At 38.3% G+C, this 24,500-nt stretch overlaps 1 protein-coding gene across 4 annotated transcripts in view; it reads left to right on the top strand.

Moving 5' to 3' along the window:
• The window catches only part of LOC134536695 (maestro heat-like repeat-containing protein family member 1), a 178,667-nt gene that overhangs the window by 113,084 nt on the left and 41,083 nt on the right, over positions 1-24,500 (top strand). For all 4 annotated transcript variants that reach the window (XM_063376555.1, XM_063376556.1, XM_063376557.1 and 1 more), the window contains exons 15-17: positions 14,052-14,212; positions 14,522-14,697; positions 23,711-24,128. In XM_063376555.1, coding sequence (XP_063232625.1) covers positions 14,052-14,212; positions 14,522-14,697; positions 23,711-24,128 — 755 coding nt within the window. The remainder of the gene's footprint in view (positions 1-14,051; positions 14,213-14,521; positions 14,698-23,710; positions 24,129-24,500) is intronic.

Raw genomic sequence — 24,500 nt, 5'->3', positions numbered from 1 at the left:
CACCACTTCGTTTAAATAAAAACCGTACAACAGTTCTGGTACATAAAATATTACAAAGCGAAACAAAAAAAAATAGAACTTTAGATACAAGTCTACCCTACATACCTAATAGAATAGTATTGTCATCTGCCTGACAACTGCAGAACGAAACTTCTTATTTATACTTTTTTTAATACACTTGACGTTTCTGACTCGTGTTTTGTAACAAATGTACCGTTGATTTGTAGAGAATAAAACACAATATAATTTGTTAATAGTTCGAGAAAATAACAGCATATTAAACTCTGAAAAATCGGCAATCTCTGCACTTTCCGCATTACAAAATATTGGCTTGACCTCAACTTTTTCGGCTCTTATCGCGCGAGGTGGCATACCAATGGCGCGTCCTGATAGGCTGAAACAGTTTTCCGCTGTCTGGTCAGCGTTGTCTGGCTGACCCGAATTACTAGGCACTGGCTCAGGCAAATGAAGCTGAACTACTCCAGGAAATATCATCCTAATCAGTTTGCTAGTGTACTATTTTCTACATGAACATTTGCTTATTGTTTCTCCAAATTTCGTTTCAAAGTTTAAAAAAAACATGAAGTCCGTGTAATCTACGTTTTTGATTGAAAAGTCAAACAAGAATTTGTCTTTTTTTTTTTTCCCGCAATGGACCTAGATACTAGTTTCTATATTTTATTTAAATCCAAATGTCCATACTTTAATTTTACTTTAATTTAACTTTCATAAATGTATGTTGTGTATAATTAAGTATACCTTTTTTTATCGATCAACATAATATTTGCTCCGTAACCAATTAAGTGAACTTAAAAGTGAATGTTACTAGCATTACAGTATATTACACGTAAATTATTATTGCAATCACAACTGGTAATCATAATTTAAACAGAACTACTATAATCTATTTCATTGTCCGAATTTTGATGTTTAGCTTGTAAGAAAGGTCTCGGAAACAGGATTGCAAAGATCTTATTTTACCAGAAAACTATTGGACTGCCAGAAACTTTTTAAAAAGTGAACGTCAAAATTCGGACATGGACTTTATCTCAATGGAAGTTATTTCTGAATACAAATATTACCATATCGGTTTTTCGAAATTGAACGACAGTTCACTATATAATCATTGTGTTATTTTGAAATTGAGCCAACTTTTCGCTACAGAAAGAAAACGTATGTCTCTTCTCATATAACGTAGAACATGGTCGTGGTAACTACCCACCTATATACTACCTCTGAAGGTACAATTACTGAACTCGCATTCGCGGTGGCCTGGGTTTCAAACCTTTTCCAGCGAGTCTTGTTATATTTTAAGTAGTGTATCTATATTGCGGCAAATATTAGACTAAATTATATGTGTCGTTAACGGGATACAAGAGCCAGTCCTGTCAGTCGTTATCCGGTAGAGCGCGCTTGTGATGCGAATGTGCAGCGCTCGGCTGCGGCGAGGCTTACTCCGCGCGCGGGGTTGCCAAGTCGTCAGTCGCGCGCTGGCCGCTGTCGCAGTGCCTTGGTTATCTGCCTCCCTGCCACCCGATATGTTTCCTCCGCCGGGATCCACGGCCTTCACATGCTGTGCGCGTTATATGTGCACGTGTTATTTTACATACCTTTTCAATTAAACAGTTGTCAACTACAATTTCTTCGCTGAAACAATTTATTTATTTGGGATTTAGTTACTATTTGAAGAGTGGCTTATAGCGAGAGATTCTGATGTATAATCTCGGCCCGGGTATGATTTTGTGGTCTAATTTCGAGCATAAACCGAAAACAATAAAAAAAATAATTCCCAGTATTATAGCTCTAATCGATTAAAAAACCTTTCACTCGATAAGAAATAACTTATTTTAATTGTACTAAATACTTTAATAAAGTAATGTCTTAAATACTTCCTGAAATGTACAGGAACAAACACTATACAAAATTTAATGCTGTATTAAACAATGATACTCTAGCCAGAGTTTTTTGTGTAATTAAACAGAGAGTTCACAAAGATAGTTTTTATGTATGTACATTAATGATACCATTGAAAGACACCATTAAAAAATTTATACAATATGTGTACTATTTAAATAAATATATTAATTACATATAATTTAGCATAACATTAAAGAATGAAATAAACATGTTGACATAGTTTTTAAACAGAGAAATTATAGTCTTTCAAGCACTTTCACTGCTACGATACACATAAGTAAAAGAGGTGTCTATATAAATTTATAATAAGTTCGAATTTAATCTACTAATAAACATAAAATATGTGTTTGATAACCCAAATTCTAAAAAAAAAAAAATCTTATTGCTTTTACATACAAAATATGATCATAATATTATCTACACTGTTATATTAGGACTGTGTCAAAAACAGAAGAAAACATGCATAACATTTAGGAAACCAAAACTGAAGTAATCTGTTTTGTTTTTCTTTAGTGATTTTTGAGCTTCTTTTACAAAGTCAGGCTCTCGCGCATTTAGTCTTCGGGTATTTAATGGATCTGCTATCTCTGGAAGTAAGCACTCCGCAAAAAACTGTTGTAGCTTTGACAGCATGAGTTTTTCCCAAATTTCTTTGTCGAACAAAATTCTTTCAACTTGGAAATCATTTTTCGTATGAACTACAAAGTCGTAATAATTTCTACTGCAGACGCCAAGTTGACCTTGAATCTGGTTAAAAAAAAAAGGTGGGTTTTCTTTAGATGCAATTCTCCAAGTTTTTCTTCGATACACGTTTTTTTTCTTTTTTGAAATATAGTCCTTTAATTTATCATCTCCGCTGAAAATAAGCATTTAACTTCCAGCAAACCATCGTCTGCCACTAGTACATCTGGAGATATTCCGTGAAATGAAAAGCTTGGGTGTACAAAAAGAAGCCACAATCTTCGACTTCGACATTTTTTAGTTTGGAATACATATTCTTAGCCAAATTTTCGTTAACTCGTCCAAACTGAACGGCTTTGGAATTTATCTCCCTGTGATACAAAATTTATTTTACTAGACAGTGGCAGGATGTATGTGTTATTTTTACCACAAAACCGAAACTATATGCTGTAAGTCTGTTCATAGAAGCATCCCTCCATTTAGTGTTCTCGTGTTGACCAACAGTACTTCCTTCTTTCCAACTCATGAATATTTTTTAATGTTGTTGCATCCCGATTCAGGTTTTCGAGGATAAACTTCATCTTTGTATCAAGTTCTTCAGGACTCAACACGTCTTCAGGACACAAAATGTCTTCAGCACTTGGACCATACTCCAAATCAGGACCAGGAGTGTTGTTTGGTTGTCTCTTTTTATTTGTGGGGCCATCTTCATACTGGAGACAGATAATTTTTAAAACTCGTTTGGAAGTATTTTCCTGGGCTTCGACCAAATTTGTTTTTCCATGGGATGAAGAGCCACCTAGGACCTCTGACATGGGCCAGTCCAGCTCCCATACAACGAGCGTGATAAGAGCCTCTTTTAGCAAAGTTTACCCGTTTTCCACCTGAAACTTAGCTAACATACTCATATATCTCTCAACCTGATTTTTAGTTTTGTTAAATACGAGTCTATCAGATTTCATTACCATAGGATCAAGAGCCTATTCAATAGCTTCCATAATCCCCGACTCTTTCACAAATGTCACAAAATTTTCATTGGTATTTTTTCTTTTTCAGTATTCTACACGGCAGTTTTCGTGACAACCGAATACATGATGAGGACCATTTTTTATGTCTAGTTTCAATCGAACGATAGATGTACCAACAAGAGATGTTCCAGCAATTCCGATTGCTTTTCTAGCGCCGGATTGTAATCTTACTATTCTTGATTCAAGCAAACGACGCGCAGATGGTGGAAATTACATATTTCTGGAAAATTTGTGAAAATGGTTTTTTTACAATGTGGTTTGCACACTCAATTTTTATGACTTCCCTTCCGTAAGGAACTCGCTGCTTTATTCTAGAGTAAACACTGAATCTCCGTCACCAAAGTAAGTATTTTAACAAGTGCTGCTCAACACTCCCGCAGAACCCTTCTACTAGTATAGTTTGTTCCATTACAGTGCTTGGACCACTATAGTTTTTAAAGCAAAGATGTTCATTCACCTTTTTGTCTTTGAGTCTTGCAAATTCGCATGCGAAGCAATACTTCCTTTTCACTCCCAGGTACAAGAGTTGGTTTGTTTCGGCTCTGATAATGCAATTCTTCAAAAGAAAAAAAAGTTAACATGCACATTTTGACTGGATGGTATAAGTACTGAAATATATTATTTTATGAACAACAGACTATAGAGTAAGCATTGGTGTAAACAGGAAGATAACTCGCCACTCCACTTAAATCGAAACTATGTCAGTCAATCCTCTTATTCCAGCCGCCGTCCCCTACGACACTAATATATGGTGTATCATTTTCTACGTTCCCTATGGCAATAGCTATTTTTTTTTCATTCTCTATCATTTTCTTGGAAAGTTGTCTTTGCCGAAACTAAATTTTAAAAAATCATTGTAGTAGTAGCGTTAAGAAAACTTATGCAAATCACATGTACACATATTTCACTACACAAATCTATCACATTATAGGGTTGTGCGAATAGTGTATTTTGGTGGTCGAAAATTTTGAATCGAACAGGATTTTTTTTTAAATTTCTTGCGAATAATTTCAAGGTCGAAAAATTATCTTACATTTTCACATAGATAGATACATAACAATACAGAACACATGTAGTGAAAATAGTAATACTATATTAACTTTTGCAGATAAAGTGAAAATTGTACCATGTTTATTAACTTTTGAAGCAATGTAAGCATCATTAATATGCACATTTCTCAGATAGAAATATTAAAAAGTGCAGTGTTGTACTTTTTAAAATTAAAATTAAAATCCAAATTCCATGACCGCAATGAATAACGGAGGGAGGGGGAATTGTAATTTGTAAAATTTGAAGGAAGTAGGCTGAAAAATAACTTGTTGCACTCATGGGTGCCGCGTGTTGAGATCCTCTTCAAGAGAACTATACTACCAGCCAGCTTGTGTTAGCTACCCAAGGTCGACGGCCCACTGTTGAGATTCAGCGCTTCGTTTCGTGTTGTCACTGGGCGTCCTCACACGTACATACCCACACCACTTGGGGCAGACATTCCTCCAGCTGCCCGAAAGTAGTGGCAATCTCCTGATAGTTCTGTAGATCTCTTTCCACAGAACAAGGGTACAAAAAGGCTTCACCACCAAAAGTAGTACACATTAAATAATTGAAGCTATATCAGCTCGTAAGATTCGTTTACCGTGCCCAAAAGTTTGAAATACTCCTCACTTACAAATAAGTGTAACTATGTTACACCGCGTAGTGGTACAAACATTTCGGGACCAATAACATTTTACGATGTAATTATAATATTCTATTAAACTGTACTCCTCCCCCGTGTATCCGACATCCAGTTATCCGGAACTACAGTTATGAGGAAAACATCTGCTGGCCCGTACAACCTCACAACACAACACAATGCCCTCCTCCCTTCCCTTTTTCCCCTATGTCAAACCCATAACACCCATTCACTTGCCTTTTATGGTAGACGCGGTAGTTGCTTACAGCGCTACACCTTATCTTTCAGGTCGCACGTCGACCTCGGCCGGCCGCTAGTTCTATAGAGCATCCCACTCCTAGATTGCAGTGTGGAAGTAAATGGGCGCATTCTCTCTCTCTCTAACACACGCCGATTGCCGTTAGCACTGTCCTTGTTTCTTCGTGCATTGTTGCCAAATATCAAACGAAATTAAAATTTTAATTTTTGGACCAAGATATTGTATAGCATCGAAATACGCATCAGGCAATGCTTATTTTGAATACTTAACAATATTTTAAGTGTCCGAAAAAATTAAAAAAACATAACTTATTCGCTACGAACTGTTTTGAAGTATTCCGATATGTTCACATAAAAAAAAAACCTAGATGTGTATTTCATTCAGATTTTTTTATTAATAAATTAATGCCTTAGGACGCCACCGAACAAATGTTAAGACAAAAACTGTACAGGTTTCACTTCAATAGTTTTTTTAATATATTGAAATGCATTTTCTCACAAACTGACACATCAAAAAGTTGACCAGTGGAAAAAATTGTTTCTATTAAAGATAGATGGGGGACGAAAGCGTGAAAAATGTTCACAATGAATTGAATTAGTTTTTAAAAGCAACTCCATCTCAATTGCTTCTACAGTTTCCGTGGAAATAGCTGTTAAAGATGTGTCTTATCAGTACAAGAGCGCGCGCTGCCGTCGTAAGAAGAAACAGGGTCGTGTGTTTAGATAAGTGGGGTTCTGTCCTACAAGCAATTTTCAAATACATTGCTTCCTTAATAAACAAAAATATTTTAATCGATTCTTGAACATAATATATAAAATGTATGAAATAAATACGAAGGAATTTAATAGCGATCATGGTACAAAATTTTGAATTATTTTTATATCCTTCTCAACACCAAGCATCTTATCAAACATTGTTTTAGACAAAGTTTTGGAAAATAATTATGATATTTACAAACAATTTATAGAGATTTGATAAGGTGTCTACTAAGGCAGTTACGTTTTTTTTGTCCGGTGAAAATTTTTTTCGAACCCATGCAGTTATGGCTGGTCGTATCAAAAAATTATTTAGAAAACATTTTTCGGTATTAGGTACTCCGAGTTATCATACGTTAAAACGGATTCAATATTATTCATATTATGGGAGTTGTTGCGATTTTTCTGTTTTTCAAAAAATCTTCCCCATTTCGAAACAATTCGGATTTTTCCCATAACTTACTCGACCGAGAATTTCCATTACCGTATTTTATTTATCATTTTTGGACATGACTTGTCCAAAAATACGGCATTTATCGGGCCCATGAAAATATGATACACACACACACACACACACATATATATGGGATTTTTAGAACATAAAAGAAAACTATAAGAAATTTTCGTCTACAATAGGTAGTTTTTATTTGAAATTTACATAAAAGTGGCATTATTACAAATTTATATGTGTAATAGTATCAAATATTATTAATTACGATATGATTTCTTAAAATGCTTCTTGTTCGATCCGAATTACAAATACACGCATCTCCTGAAATTCGTAATGTGTTAGAGATTTGGCAACAGCGCGCGCCGTAAGCCGTGTACTGCAATCTAAGAGTGGGACGGGCTATAGATAGTGAACTGGCAATGCAGTTGTGCCGTATATATATATATGTATATATATATATATATATATATATATATATATATATATATATATATATATATATATATATATGTGTGTGTGTGTGTGTGTGTGTGTGTGTGTATATACATATATATATGTATATACATATATATATACATACATATATATATATATATATACATATATATATACATATATATATATATACATATACATTTAGTATTTGTTTATACTGTGTTATGAGATGTCAGCAACAATTAACATTAGTGTGTGTCCAGATGTAGCAATCCAAAATATGTAATGACCAAAAAGAATCCTGGATAAATGTTTTAAATTCTTTAAACTCATGTTTTTAATAGACGCGAGATATAATTGTAATTTGATAAGTTTCCATTCACGTGTGACATTTCAAGAGTAGTATTGCATAAGGGTGTACGAAGGTTCGAAATTTCTAACTCGAACCGAAATTTAAAATAGTTCGGTTCAAGTTCGTGTCAACAAATTTGGCTTAGAGTTCGTTTTTTTGTGACAACACTAGAAATTGTTAGTTTCTACATTTTAATAATACTAGAACCACGATTTAACGTATGCTCACGGCAAGGGCGCCCATATGGCAGTTTGTAGGGGGGGCCCAGACTATATGATAGTTTGTAAGGGGGGGGGGGCAGACCTTCAAATATTGACTAAAAGTGTCAAAAATTACTCACAATTTGCCAAAAATCCTCAAAAGCCCACACATTTTTTCCTCTTCCAAAATGTTGGGGGCAGGGGGGCCACGGCCCTACCCTGCCCATGGGTATGGGCGCCCTTGGCTCACGGTTCCAAGGATGGCATTCGTATCGCTGCCTTTGTAAAATCGGGGCAACGAGGAAACAAAAATCTCCGGCCGCAGCGTGTGCGTGGAATGCGCACTGGCCCGCCCCGCCAGCCCGGCGCCGCCCGCCCTCTCCCGCGATACCTTCCCACGCTGCGGCCGGTCTCGGATGCTACAGTCTCTGCGCTGCTGTTATTTGAAATATTCAGATACATGGAAAGTGTTATACACTCGTTTTAAATATTTTGGAATCAAAAACAAACTAATATCATCAATTTAAAAATAAGTTACCTTTTATTTTTCCGCCTTGCAGAAAGAAGCAAGTTTCCTTTGTCACTATTCTTTTTAAAACGCGTCTTATTGCCACCAATTGCAGCGTTTCCCACCTATTTCAATTTAAAAATGTGGCTTCGTGGTAGCGCGATACAACAAAACAAGTAGTGACGACCTCCGACATGTGCGACATCTGTTATGTGTTACTGCAATGAACCTCTGCGTGTGGAGTGCCCGACATCTGTGTGTTGACGCGTGAACTACGATGTGTAAAATTCGTTCTTCGTCTACCGATTACAAAGGTTACGGCGGAACAGATTTTTCAGCTGGTATTGCTTCTAAATGCATCCTGCTGTTTCTAACTCATACACACATATGTGTTGTATAATATTATTATTTTGTTTCCCATTTCCAATCAAATTATACTAGCATTCGTCTACTAAACTTCGCCGTTTTTAGGAATAATTAGTTAATAAAATAAGACGCATACCGAAATTTCGAGTAATAACATTTTAAGATCCATCCTTACTCTGTAAATAATATTTTACCAAAATCCAATTTATGTCATGGCATTTACAGAATCTGCTCCACCGCAAACGTCGATTTTGCTGCTCGGAACCACATGTATCGCGCACTCTTAAGAAAAAATCTTGAATGTGTGCATTTACAAATGTTAGCCAGTTTCCAGCTAATGCCTGGGTTATGGGTATGGAAGAAGATTCACTTCAAAAAGTTTTCATCTTGCATTTTACTTCCGTGCTCGTTGCCAATTCTAATTCTTCTGAAATAAAATAAAGTTTAAGGACAGTATTTAAAGGACATTGATCAAGTGGGATACCAATGCTAGATGCCCTAGCTTGCTGTTTGCATGTAGATTACTGTTAGGACTGTAAAAAGTTGTCATTTCTGGAACACTGTCAATATTGCAGGTTGCTTACTTGGTTTATCAAATGACACATTACTAGCTGGTTTGCTTGTCCTGCAAACCATGGAACCACCAACAGTTGGTTGTTATCATCATCTTTTGTAGTTAACAGGCGTGCTACATTTTGCCACCCTCACCCTATTCTTCGGCGAACTTTTTTTGCACTGCACAAACATTTTACGTACTTTACACAGCCGTCACCATCGGTATATCCTAGCCGTCTGGCTATCTCATTCACTGCTGCGACCGTTAATATGTAGACCATTCATTGGCTAGTGTCACCAACCAAATCACTCGTCTCTGTCAACTCGTGAGCCCTCCAGTGCTTGTCATTGAGTAACTTGCTCTCTTTATGAGCGAGTTTAACCTTTGGTACACTGTTTCCGAAGTGACCTTACACCATCATCTGTCCTCAGTTGCCAGCTGTGCAAAGTCTTGTCCACCACTCCACCAGCTTATCTGGTTCTGTGATGTCACATGTTTTTCTCCTCCTGCCAATGACAGTACTCACCCCTCTCGCGTATCTCTTCTAGGAACTGACAACCCTACTACCACCAAACTCAGCTAGGCTACTTACACAATTGCGTCAATGTCTTATAGTGTTCCACTAAAGAATGTATGTTTATAGATTAAATAAGACTGTCTGCACATAAATTAAATATAACAAACAATCCATCTAATATTACTTACGAAGGTTAGATTAGTTCCAGGCCCGCCTCCACATCACATTTCAAATATTGATAAAATAAAGTGTTTCTCTTTTTGAACCTCTTGCAAGATAGTTAACTAATCTTACGGAAATATATGAAAATTTTTCTAATGACTAATAAAATATTTTCAGGATGTTGTGTTAAGAACCAGGACAGGCCTATAGATATCTCAGGAACTGACAGAATGGACAGAATGGACAGAATGGAATATCAACCAAAGATCCAGGCATTTAATAATTTTTAATATCCTTTTGTGAAATATATTGTTACGAACGTGAGCAAGGCCGTGTCACGCACAGGTGCAGCGCTAGCTGGCTGACAGGTGGCCGCTGCAACATGAGACGTGCTGCATGCACCTGGGTCACCGCTTCCCCTCCCTCCAGCCCTCCGCTCCCCGCACGGCGCTGATAGCTAAGACACCTGACACCTCACATCTGGAGAGTCCTGCGCGCCACCTGGCAGTCGCCGACACATGTTTCGAGAGATTTCTGCCGTTGGGTCGGCGCGGAATGACGCGACAGGCCCCAGCCGCGGTCGTGCATTCGAGAAATGGCGTCTGTGATATATAAGACGAGGACACCAGCCTCGGAGGGAGAGTTCAGTCGGGAGTTCTCCCGCGGCGGAGTTTCCGGGGCGATAGTGCCGCGGGTGCGGCAGAGTGGCGAAGTCCTTGGACTAAGGTTCCGGGGCAGGGAGTGAGTTCAGTGGAGTCGGGAGTTTCCAGCGGCAGATTTTCCGGGCGATAGAGCGGCGAAGTCCCTGGACGAAGGTTCCAGGGCAGAGAGTTCAGTTCTGGGCGATAGTGTCGCGGGCGCGGCGGAGTGCGGCGACGTAGTCTCATGGCTGAGATCCACGAGGGGTGCTGCGGCGAGAGTTGTGCCAGAGGTGCGGCCCAGCGAGGATTGTGGATTGTAAGAAACGAGTGACTGGGGAAGCAACATTTCTTTAATTGTAATTGAATATTATATGTAAGTGACATAAGTAGTGGCAATGAATAAAACTGTGTGTGATAAAAATCTATAAAAGGGCTATCCCTTTATGAACCCCATATCGTAACAATATTATTGATATTTGTTATTAACACTAACATATTTATTTATTCTTTAATTTCATATTTGCCTGAATAGAGGCCAACCTTAATTTTGATTTTCCTTCACAGTAAAAGCAATTTTCCCTTCCTCCCCCTTCCACCCAAATTTCCTCTCAACAGAATAACTTTCACCCACTCATTTTTCTAAACCCTTCACTACTGTTCGTTATTCTTGAAGAACCTATATTGGTGTGCTGCAAAACAGCTGTTAGTGTATTCACTTTACAATTTTGAGGTTATAATTACTACCAAAATAATTTTTTTTTTGTTTTGGAGCCTGAGATGCATATGAGCTGTGTTTTTAACATGATTATTTGAAACAGGTACTGCATATCTTTAGAAAAACTACTAAGTTGATGTAAATTTCTTATTAGTGCAATGTGTCTCCCAGGCAGTTCAGATAATGTTACAAGGAAGATATTTTGAAACACAGACAAGAGATAAAATTATGTGTGTGTGTGTGTATGTGTATATATGTGTGTGTGTGTGTGTGTATATAGATACACATACACACACATATATACCTCTCACTGACTAACTCGTCACAAATTCTCTGAAAATAAATTAGCTCCTTAGGGAGGTTTCGGTGCAGTAAAGTTCAAAATTTCTCATTTTTCTAGTGAACCATTGTGTCTGGTGATTCAATGTTCATAGTTCCGGGCTGCGATGTACCGTGACTTCCCACTGACTGACAGACTCCCTGACAAATTACCGGGGCTTTAAAAAGCCCTGTCTGACCGAGTTGATGTTTGTTTATCACAACAGCGAGAATTATTTCTGTGAGTTGATTTTGAACATTCCGCGTTGCTGATTCTCTGTCAGTGTGCACCCTCTATTTCCTGGCTGTCTCTGTCACCTCCTACATAATTTCCCCCTACTCCTCCTCTGCTCTGCTAGCCACGCGTGGCAAACATACTTTTTTTCGCCGCTGATGTGTTATGCTACCGTTCACAAATATTCATTATGCAACTGTTCGCCTTCCCTTCCCCATCTGTGTACAACCATGTATTTCGTCATCATTACTGCCTTGCTGGCCGTGTTGTTCCCTAACGTCTAGATAGTCTTATTTAAAAAACAAAGAAAGCATTCACCAGGTCTCTAATCTTACTAAGTTATCTCATTTTTAGGTTTGTGTCAATATACATATATATATATATATTATTTAAGTTAGCCAAAGATCTTACTAATGAAAAATGTTGTATCAAGATCTGTCAGGTTGTTTTCAATTGATGCTGGAACAAACAGAAAAAACAAAGAAATAAATCTTTGAAAATAATATTTTGAGTTCTAATAATTGTAAAGAAGGATTTCCAATAATTTTTTTATCATTTTATCCAGTTTACAGACTTTTTTACGTGGAACAGCATAGAGAAGCTGTATTGTGATTGGTTGACAAAGCCAGGCAGCTACCTCCCCCTACGTAGTTAGACGTAGTTGCATCCCTTTTTTGTTCTCTGTTTGATGTGTTCTATGTAGGTCACATTTTGCAATAGTTCATGTGGACCTGCCAACGATGGAAATAAATCTTTTCGGAACTATTAAGTAGAATTTTTTCAACCACAGTCAACGATCCCCCTCATGATTGGTTTTGGATGATTTTTAGCTGCCAGCCAAAGGACACATTTGTCCTTGGTTGTACCAACAATGCCAACCGACTGCGGGACTTATTTGTGAGATGTTATTTATATGAGTTTTTTAGAACGTTTTCAGTATCATTAAAATTATTAACATTATTTACGAGCATGGAAAAAGTGATGTTATGGGGGACAGAACTATGTTTTCTGTGAGAAATATAAAATAATAAATATTCATAAACTTTCTGCTAATCTTTTCCTTCAGTGAAGACTGTTTATCTCAAATCAAACATTAAAGGTAAATTTAGAACTTCGGCAAATATTTTCGGCAAATAGGCTATCTTCAGAATTTGTATTTTAAATAGTGTTATGTGAATATTAAAGTCAGGTCATCTTTTAGTCTGGCCGGTCTGATTTATTATTCCTATGTTTATTGATTTAGAGTTCAAATTATAATCTCTTTCATTGTGTCGTTTGACTTGTAGTATGGCTATTTGCATGTATTGTTACTTGAACATGCTGTTCAGATATTTCCATCACTAGTATGACGCTCTTTTCTATGCCCAAGGGCAACTCAACTTGTTGAACCACTTGCGCTCAATCGTGTTTGTGACTCTCCGCTGTGGTCATGTTTGCTTATGAATTCCAAATTTTATTATTAACTTAAAAATTGGTACATCATTAACATAAATGTTTTGCCTTGTTCTGTAAGATTGAGTTGAAACTAACAAAAAATGTTTTGTCCGTTAATGTTGTTTTTCACGATTGCGGCTATGAACCATGTTCAAGCATTTTGTATAGTAAATTCTTGTCATGTTTTAGAAATCCATGTTTGTGCTTTGACCTTGAAATAATACATAGTCAAATTAGAATCCTCGCCCGACTTCTAGTACCATAACTAGTCCAAGTTCTTATGTTTCCGGTGCTTTACTAGATAGCAAAATTGAAGTCTCTTGGTAGTGAGTACATGCCACTACACTCCAACAGACACATTATAATTTTTGGACTAAAGCATATATATTTAATATTTTTTATTTTCCTAAGTTCCATAGTATAAAAATAGAAAAAAAAAAATAATATATCACTGTTTTTACTGGTGAATTCATTATTTATTGATACTATGAAATTTCCCTTTTCAGGCAACTCACAGATCAATGTATTTTCACTGTTGGGCAACAGTTGTCAGTTCCCCTCCAAATTGTGTTAGCATAGGCTTGCAGTGCACATGCTTACAGGTTTTTTTTTTATGTTTCTGTGATGAACTGGTTAGCTGATGTGTGATGTCATTGCCGGGACCTACCTTACTGGCTGGAAACAAGTTGTGAGAGAGAACTTTGTTCAGTTAGACTGGTCATTACCATATAGTATTTGAGAGATGGCTCTAGTTGAGTCACGACTGCGCAGCCCAGTGGAACGGTGCGAGTGTGTGCTGTTTGCAAGGCTATGCACAGGCCGTGTGGTATGTTCCTTGACCGGTCGCAGCAAGCTACCTCCACCCCTCAGCCCTGAAGAGCGTGTGGAGGTGCTGAAGACGTGCTTCACGCACGTGTTCCTTGGCGTGAAGACAGATGCGAGCCCCCGGGAGGTCACCGCGGCCGGGCTGCTGTGGTCCGAGGAGGCAGCAGTCATTCTCTACGCCCTCGGTATGTGCCTGCGCATACTCCTAGTCCATCAGCCTCTTCTGTTTAACTTGTTTCCAGCATGTACAACAATGTGTTGTAAGACTCTTTAGACTTTTTGGGAAGGAATACTTCAATGTTAATTTGCGCCTTCTGATAAGACATGAGGCCGTTTGGACTTGATGCTCGTAAGTAGCTCACCCTTGCTAATTCACTTGTGATTGAAAGAACTACAACTGGGACAAGTATTGTGAGACATGACGTGAGTGTGCGGGAATGATGAGCGTTGAGTGTGGGCAGGCGTGCTGCAGTGTTGAGGACGGTGTGTTGCAGGGACTCTAGTGCAGGAGCTGCTGCTGTTGTCCGTGACTCCGGCCATCTTGGACGAGGTATTCACGCTGCTGGAGCCGTGGCTGGCCGCCAGCGGAACACACGAGCGCGCAGCCGCCACTGCTACACTCAGCTCTGTGCTGCAGTGCTACCTCGACAACCTCAAGTTCGGCTATGAGGTAAAGTTCTGTTCTGACCTTGGAACATGCAGTTTTGCTTGCTTTTTTATCTAAATCATCTGTTTTCACTCTCTCGTAACAGAGTCTTGTAGATTTTAATGTGTTAAGGGGTTCGAGTGAGAGTAGCGACTGTGGTATAAGTTACATTGTGTATAGACACACATACATACAAAGAAATATATAGTTTATTCATACTCTTGGATAATAATCAGTTATATACATGATCAAAGAGAAATCATATTGGTTCTTTATGATTAGAAGAAATACTAGTTATAAAAAGAGAAGTGGGAACTGCAGTGACAAACAAAATATGTTTTTATATAGACTGTACCTTGGTGTGTGTAATATTGAGTAATTTGATTACTTTAACAAAAATGCCTTTTATTAAATGAAATTTTATTATTTTATGCTTGTCTTGCCTTTAATCTTGAAATATTAATTTTTTTGTTGGGGGGGGGGGGGGCGATAAACAAAGATAAACAAAGATAAACATGTACAGTTAAAAAAAAGTGAGTCAGTACTCGCCAGTGATGTGTAAATATTTAACCTCTGTAACAAGCAAACTCACTTGTTCTCATGTTGTTCATGTTGCAAATAAACTTAAAATACGAAACTAGGACACAGAATTTAACATAGAATTCTTTTAAATAATGCTGAGAGTGATAAAAAAAAATTCTTAAATAAAATAATTACTTTTTAACTATCAGAATTTCTGGATGTGAATCACACTCGTACTTTCTCCGCCCGCCACTTGAGTTCACTGGCAGAATTGTAAACATTTTTTGCCACCATAAAATGCAGATAGCAGCTAGGGATGAGCGTAATGGTTATTTTTCAATACCAGTTACGTCATTTATTGTTCCGTTTGAATAACTAGTTATCAGTTATTTGAAATGTTCTGTTCTCAATCATTCACTATTCCATTTGCAAAGAGCAGCAAAAAAATCATTTCAGCCATCAAAATTATGATGTAATTTTAAAACTGGTATTGTAATTTTTTTTTTTTCATTCAAAAGTAAACAAATTTTCTGATGTAGATGCAGATTTATTTCCATAATTACGAAGAAATTTCTACCGACTGAATGAATGACACATTTTATATAATTTAGCTCATATTTTGCCCAACCTTGACTTGCAGATGCCTATTGACATACCCATGAATCAACCTCAAACTGTTAAACGATTAAAACCATACAATTAGGAAGTAATGAATAACTGCTACTTCCTAATACAGTCAAACCTCTCTGAAACGACCCCTCGCGGTTCCCAGGAATAGGGTCGTAATAGAGGGAGGGTCGTAATAGATGTTTTCCGAGATTTTCAGTTCATTTCAACACCCCCCCCCCCCCCCCCCCCCCCCTTTACAAACCAATACTCGCTAAGAAACCAGCCGTACAATGGCAGGATGCTGTCACTCACAATGCTAGACGGCTTTGCTTTTAACCCAATTCAACCTTCATGACAAGTTCGTCGCCCTACAGGCCACCTCTAAAGAAAATATGTCAAAAGACAGTTTATTTTTACTGGTTAGTTTGCATGTACGTTTTCTGCTTGCCGTAGTTAAATACACTAGAACCCCGGATTTAACTAAGCAGTGATTTTACGAATACATTCTCGGGAACCGTCAAAAAATTGGACATTTTGACCAAAATGTGAAAATCAGAAAAAAAAATTAAAAAAAATACCAAATGAAAGATCATTAAAATCTGTTAATTTTAACACACAGCGTATTTTTGTGTCGGCTTTAATATTTCCAATAATGTTCATGTAAGAATAACAAAAAAATAATGGGACATTTCCTTTAAAAATATGGCAGCTGTAGGTTCTGCAACGCGAGTGGGCGCACACGAAGCTCGCCCGTATGGCTGGCGGCAGCGGCTTCATGACTCATAAGCTCACCCCTCCATCCCCTCGTTCACATTATTCAAGGCTAGCTCATCTCTCCCAGACACACAAACCATCTAGTGTGCTCCCTTATAACACCCCTAACTTCGCTTCCTTTGAAAAACCTTCAGTGAGAAAGTGCTCATTTAACCCTCCCTTCTCCCGTAAAATAGGGCTATTATGAATGGTGTACTAAAGCGGTGAGGGAGGGGTCAAAATATGTCACTTTTCACACCAAGTTCGAGTTCAGTTATCTCTGGCAAGGAATTTACATGTTTGCAAACTAAAATATAAATGTATTTTAATAGCAAGGGTCCTATGAAAAGGAATATACCGAATAAAATCAAGCTGCTGTCACCAAACAAAGCATAAAACGGCCCAATGCGTGGTCGCTTCGTTATTGCTCGCGCGAGAGGTGAGACGTGGAATGTTAGAAGAAAGATAAATGCGGGGGAGACAGACGGCAGCCAGTGTGTTTCTTGCGTGGGGAATAAGTGGCGTAGCCTTTATTGTTTATGCTGGGTGAAGCGACCTTTTTCTATCAACCCACGGGAAAAGATAATTGCTTGAGCTGTCAAAATAAACATCGCTGCGGCAGTTAAAACAAGTCGAGGCGGGCGTGCATCCAGTCGGTCGCTGTGAATTGTCAACCGATAGTAATCAAAATCAAGAGAAGCGTACCAGACTAGACACTCATAAAAAGCTAAACGTAAACATGTTGCCACAAACTCCTTTATCTGCACCCTGCCGGCAAAGGGACGTGGAATGTGGGTTGTTAAGCGCTGACAGCGGTCGACAGGAAGTGGTATGTATTTTTATATGTGCGCTGCCTACGGCAGTACAGCACTCGGCAAGAGAAACGCAGTAACACGCTACTCACCACAAAAAAATTATTTTCTGTCCGATTTTCTTTGGATTGTCGGCAATATTTCACAGTTCCTCGAAATCGGGTTGTAATAGAGAGGTGGTCGCAATAAATAGGGTTGCAACAAAAAGGTTTTACTGTAGTTGTCAAATAACTGATAATTAATTGGTTAAAATGTTGATCATGAGCACAGAATGGTTTATGGTAATCGCGAGCAAGGACTATTACGTCAATTGCGAGCAGAGAACTCTGGTACGAAAAGTTACTTTGAAGATTTGCTACTATTTGAAGAACTTAAAAATGTGGACTGCTAAAAAATTATTTTGTAACCAAGAACTTTTTCAACGGAAAGCACTGTATAGATAGTTTTCATTCAGGTGTCCAACAGTTGCAGCGGACGTGTCATTGCAGAAGGACGTGTTTTGTAACGCGTGCAAGCCGGGAGTTTTATATCTGAATATTGGTGTAACCAGTAGTTGGTCGTATATTTGTGTGATATAGAGTTATCATTAACTCTATATTTGTCGTCAGTTAAGATTTCTTGGGGTTTTCTGTGCCCTAAGATAACTTTCTCGATCAAGATAACATTGGAACTCATTCCATACCAGACCGTGAACAAAGAAAAAAACTCTCCATTAAAATTGTTTGTTAAAACTAAAGAAATAACTGTTCCTGAATCCTCACCATTAAAAATGGATTCCAGCAAACTATCTAAACCATCTGATCTATATGAACTTGTAAAATCTTTTTGCGTTAAAATTGACAACTTGAAAAATGAAAATCAGGAATTGAAAACTCTTTTAAACGGCACAAGAATATAAATTTATGATCTTAAAAATGAAATTATGAGAGTAAAGTAAGGCCTGAATTTACATAACGATAGCCATAAAACATTCTGCTGGGGATCTTTAAGGTTTCACAATGATATTAGAAATGAACAGAAAAAAGGTGTGATTTCGTCTGCATCAAATTTATTAAAGTAAAATTTATAACAGATATATAAGTTATTAACATACAATTTCAATTAATTAGCTCTCAGATATTTTTAAAAAAATATGGGCCGACCTTAAATTAAATTATAAAAATGTTTCATTAAAAAAATACATAAACCAATAAAAAAAATACAAATATATTTAAACCATCCCAGTATATATTCTTAAAGTCCAGAAATGATGTTTATCTGATGAACTTCGTCTGACGGCGTAATTTAAGAAAGTTCAGAAAAAGGTTAAAAGATACAGTAGCACCGGAGGTCGGGGCTTCGTTTCCTGGAGATCAATCGGGAACATGATGCCAGGGCGCCTGTGTTTTGTTGAGGAAGGGTGGTGAAAATGCCAATTCGGCGTCCGGCTCTTGGACCCTGTCTGAGAACAGTCCGAATCAAAACTGATCAGAACTAGTACACAGACAGTTAACAAACTGGGCAGAGAATGCCCGCAAAAGTTAAGGGGAGGTTGGGGAATGTCGCGGATCATAACTCACCAGACAGGGAAGTCGGCTTCTATTTTCTGATGCGTCTCCAGTCCGGATCTGGAGCCCTAGAATAAGCGGCTAACGCGGATGTTTCTACCATTTAAAAAAAAATGATTTAAAAGTAAATAACTACTATTCTTTGTACTATGCAGACGGACTAAACTACTTAAATAAGATTACAGGGATAGCATCCCTTATTTAAACAACTACATCGTCGGTTGCTGCCGGATGGAAGTATAGTAGTGCGTCTCTTCGACTCGCCGATAATCACAAACGGTCTGTCTGCAGTCACGACGCGAAGTGTCTCGCGAAGAACCTCTTCTCGTAATTAAAAGTAAATGTTCAATCAAAAGTAGAGGGAGGAGACTGGGGGGTCCGGACCGAAAGGTTCCGAAGTTCCCCAAGTGGGAATCATAAAAAACTCTGACTTAGATGTCTCGAAGTTGGTAGCACTGGCCGACTTTAGCGCTACCTGTTGAGGGGTGTCTGAAATAAAAAAGGAATCGACTCGCCCAAGACGTCTGCTTTAACCTGGCGCTAATGGCGCAGTCTGCTGCTGCACTCTGGCAGCCTACAGGGGAAGGTAGCTGAGAGGTTAGCGAGTTTGCCACGAGATATCGTGGGGGTCAGCTCCACGGGCTCGCCACAAGAGAAGAAGTTACCAAGTCTGCCGCTAGATGTCGTGTGTGGTCCATCTTTGAACACACATTTTTTATGCCAGTCTTCCTTGGAGTCGGTCGCTGCCTGGCGGGGTTTACGACCGGTCAATGATCATGGGCTAAATTCTTAGAATCAAGGGGGGGTGTAGGTGGAGTAAGGGGGGCAGAAAACGCAACCAGGCTGGGAACGAGCCTCCTAGCCGTGACTTTCGAGGAGTGAATCTAAGATGTATGCGTGACGGTAAAAGCTATGGTCAGCTCGTCTCTGAGAAATGGTAACAACTCGCCCAGAGCTGTTGTGTGCAGTTTTAGTCATGAAGTGAAGTAATGTTACAGGCCGGGGACGTGACTGCAAAGCGGGATAAATGTAAAACGGGCTGCCAACAAAGTCTTAGATTAGCAAAAGCTCAGATTGATCCTTGAGAAAAGGTGCCTCGGTCTACTGGCACAAAGTTTAACTACGTAGAGTACACCAGCCTAACATAGAGTAAATCATCCTTTTGTAACTAAATTATATAAACAATAAAAAATTTCAAAAAAAATTTAAAATTATAATAAAATTTAAAAAAAAAAAACTTGTCGAAATTCCTAATTTCCGGCACACATGGTAGTAGGAAAAAGTTTCACGGGGCTAGGTCTAGCATAAACGGAGGGTGGGGAACGACAGACCACCCCTGAGAGGCCAAATGGTTCTCTCCTAAGGCCGTATGTGCGGGGGCGTTGTCATGATGAAGGAACCGGTGACCTGATCGCCAAAGTTCCTGCCGTTTTCTCCGCACATCCTCTCGCACACATCTTAAAACTTTCAAATAAAAGTGCTGGTTAACAGTCTGGTAGAGGGAACAAATTCCCAGTGCACAATTCCATAAACATAAAAAAAGACGATGATCATCGCCTCTTTGTCTTGCTTTATTTGGTCTGGGGGATTTGGTAGTCTTCCACTGGCTTGATGCTTGCTTGGTTTCTGGGTCATACCTGTAACATCAACTCTCATCACCTGTAATGAATGACTTTGGTCAAAAAGTTTGGATCACTTTTAATCTCTTTTTTCAAGTCGTGGCTCAAATTCAATCAAATGTTTTTTTTTTTTGATCCTGTTTAAGACGGCAAGGAAGAAATTCAACGGTAGCACATCTCATTTGCAAATCATCAGTCAAAATCCGCTGGCACGAGCTCCATATCACTCCTGTCTCTTCTAAAATTCGTCGATCGTGAAATGATGATTCTCTCTAATAATTTGGCATTTTTTTTTTCAAAATTATAATTATTTCAAGACTTTGAAGGGCGCTCAGAATGAGCATGGGCTTCAACACTTATCTCATCATGTTTAAGACACCCAAACCACTCAAAAACTTGTGTGCTGCTCATAGCGTCCTCCTTGAAAGCCTGTTGAAGCATTTGGTAAGCTTCCGTTGCCAATTTTTCAAGCAGGAAACAATTTCAAACACATTCTTTTTTCTTTAAAATCTGCCATAATGACTTTGCTCAGAAACAGTAAGAGAAAAACAATATTACAGTCAAATGTTAACCTACAAACTGACGCTCTCTGGGCAGCTGTTTAGTGCAGGTATCTACTAGCCTCATCTAGCAGGAGAACTGTCTACTATCTCTATGAATGACTGTGTGCTCTCAGTCCAGTTTTTTTTGCCTCCCCCCCCCCCCCTCGTAATTGTATATCATATATAAATATATTGACTTTTATTTAATAAACACTAGCTGGAATACCCGGCGTTGCCCAGGCTGAACACAGGGTGTAGTTAGTAATAGTCTTCTTAATTTGAATGTCAAGTGTGAAAATTAATTTATATCACTTTCAGATCCCGACAGACCTTGTTCTGCCAGTTTATAGTTATTTACCTGGTCTGTATGTAATTTAGACTTTATAAAGCAATATAGAAAAAAGCTGAAAAATAAGAGATTACTAATATTTAAAAGATTCCATTCTCTAGCTAATGCTCGGCCTGCATTGAAATGCCTCATTCAGTTTTGTTTTGTAATATGTTTGAAGTAGTTCCACATATACAAATCATCTATCCATCTCTCTATATATATTTATCTCTATCTACATCTATATACATCTATGTATCTCTCTATCTCTATTTATCTCTTTATATCTACATATATACTTCCCACTATCTCTATATCTTCTATATATGTCTCTATATAGCTTATACATCTATAGGTATATCTCTTAATCTAACCCATTTCATTCTCTATACCTCGCTCTATCTCAACTTATCTCTCCGTCTCTATCTCACTCTATATACTATATATATATCACTCTCTCTCTGTCTCTCTTTTATATTTATATATATTGTGTCATGCGTGCGCACTTATACAACAAAAACAGACGAAGTGCCGCTATATAAAATGAAATAAACACATTTTTTGACGCGATTTGTGCTCCAACTATGAATAGTTATACCGTCTCAGTAACCTTCATGGGCATGCGCATAACAAATCACCAAAATTTCATCACAATCGGATGAATGGTAAAGGAACGCATACGGCACAAACAAACAAAAATTAAAGACATGAAAAACGCATCAAACGATGGTGCGTTTAAAATTCAAGACAACTCTATCTATTGACGAAGTTAAGAACAAAACTGTCATTAGCACCTTTATTTTGCTAGCCGCTGCGTGCTCCACTAAGCGGACTGGTCTCACCAAGGAGAAAAATATTAATTTGCCAGACCTTACTATGTGTATGAGAAATGACACTAACTCACTATTTGTATGTCTATGACCTATGATTTTTTTCTGTTATAAAATGAAATTATCACTTTTTCACTCCCTTAGGGATGGAATTTCATATTAATATGGGGTCTATATGTTAATCCAGGTTATAAGCTAGCTGTAGGCCAAATTTCATTCAAATCCATTTAGTAGTTTTTATGTGAAAGAGTAACAAACATCGATCCATACTTACAAACTTTCGTGTTTATAATATTAGTAGGATTATAGCCATTAACCTTTATAAGCACACATAGTTCTATCTCTACTATCCCTTTAATCAGATGTATTACTATTACTATTACTTTAAGCATACAGGTATAAAGATTTTTTTATATAATAAATATTTTATTTATATATATGAATATGTGTACATATTGCTTAACAAATTTTAACAATATATGGGTTTTATAGTTATGATATGATTATAAGTCTGAACGATACATACATATATTACTAATAATGATTTTTATTTTATAAACATACTATGTCTATATCACCCCTACCACTATATATTTATTACTATAAGGTCTTTGAAAATTTTTAATTAATACTTTTGGGCTCATCATTCAAGATGTTGGGCTATGTCTTTTGTCCTCATGCCAAACCAAGATGATGTTATTTACTATTTACTTTTTTAAATTTGTATTTGGTTGGGTGAACTAGCAGTATTAAAGATAAGATGGCATTCTGTAAGTTTGAACTTTATGCTCCTCTAGCTATTTTGAATTTTCCGTCAGTACTATAAAAAATGGCTGTGTTTTAAACTTCACGCACCTCTGACTCACTAGTAGAGGACGGTAGGTATTTTAGAATTTGATCCAAATTTTGTGCCGTTAACTACACTATATATTCCTTATTTAGTTCTCTATCTCCCATCAGTCACTCTGGTCTAGGGTCTAACGTTGCGACCTGACGATATGTGACTTGCACACCATGTGGTATTTAAACAACAACCACCAGCGCCCTGTCTCCTTGCCACGCCCACCTATAGATCTGGAGAAGGGAGAGGAGGGATACGACATCACAAGCAGCCGATGAACTCCTCAAAATAGACATCTCGTGCAGCGGACTCGCCCAAACATGACGGGAGGATCCTGAAGGTGGAGCCACAACATCGTAGTCCCATTAGAAACACATTTTTCCAAAAAAAAAAATTTATACACTATTCGTATCTTATTCAATGTGAACTAAAAACTGATATTCGCATAGGCCTAGCAATAAGAGTGGACTTTATCATGTGCGACGGCTATGCACCGTCTGGATGGAAAATGTATGTGTGTGTCCAGGCTCCCAGCAGGTTCAGCCAGACGGGCCACATGCTTGACTGCGTTGTGCCTCGCTGTACAGATTCATGTGTGGCTGATGCAGTGCTGATGACAGCTGTGTGTGTGCAGGCTCCCAGCAGGTTCAGCCAGACGGGCCACATGCTTGGCTGCGTTGTGCCTCGCTGTACGGACCCCAGCCTGGCCGTACGTCAGAAGGCTGTGGACTGCGTACGGCTGGTGCTCTGCGTGGCCGCCCGCTACGAAGGCCAACATGCGGACCATGACAACAACCTTACCAGTGCACTGAGCAGCGTGCAGGAGCGCGTGCTGACGGACGACCCCGTCAAGCTCTACCAGGCCATCGCGGATCTGGCAACAGTGACGTGCAGCAAGCTGGCTCCAGGACAGCTGGTGCATCTGGCAGACAGTCTCATAGAGGGAGCGCTCGACCCTGCCCCGTCGAGCGCCTGTGGAGCCAGCGTCGTGCTCAACACACTGTTCCAGAGCAAGGGCGGAGAGCTGTACCACCACGTGCCGCAGTTACTGGGTCAGTGCCACAGGCATCTAGACTGCCACTGTTGCTCAGATGTACAAGGCAGTTAAACATTGGACTTCCCTCATACGAGAACATCAATCTATTTGGCATGTTGGGTGTAAGGAAGGCAGTGTTTGCATATTTAATTTAGAAAGCAGCTTATTTTTAATATTCTGCATTATAAGCATTCAGATGGCTTGTGATGGATCATCACTTAACATAACAAAATGAAAAACAAAAATTAGGCTTACAAACTGTAACATAATGACTGTAAAGTTTTAAATCCATACTTTGCATTTGGATCAAAAATTTCAGGTGAAAAATAAATAATTAAGAACTAAAAGTCAATTCTCTAGTTTGTCTCCAAGCTTTAATAACTAAGTT

Source organism: Bacillus rossius, chromosome 11, assembly GCF_032445375.1.
Source record: "Bacillus rossius redtenbacheri isolate Brsri chromosome 11, Brsri_v3, whole genome shotgun sequence".
Lineage (NCBI taxonomy): Eukaryota > Metazoa > Arthropoda > Insecta > Phasmatodea > Bacillidae > Bacillus > Bacillus rossius.
Note: the sequence above shows the minus strand (reverse complement) of the source record. Positions and strands in the feature narration are given on the sequence as shown.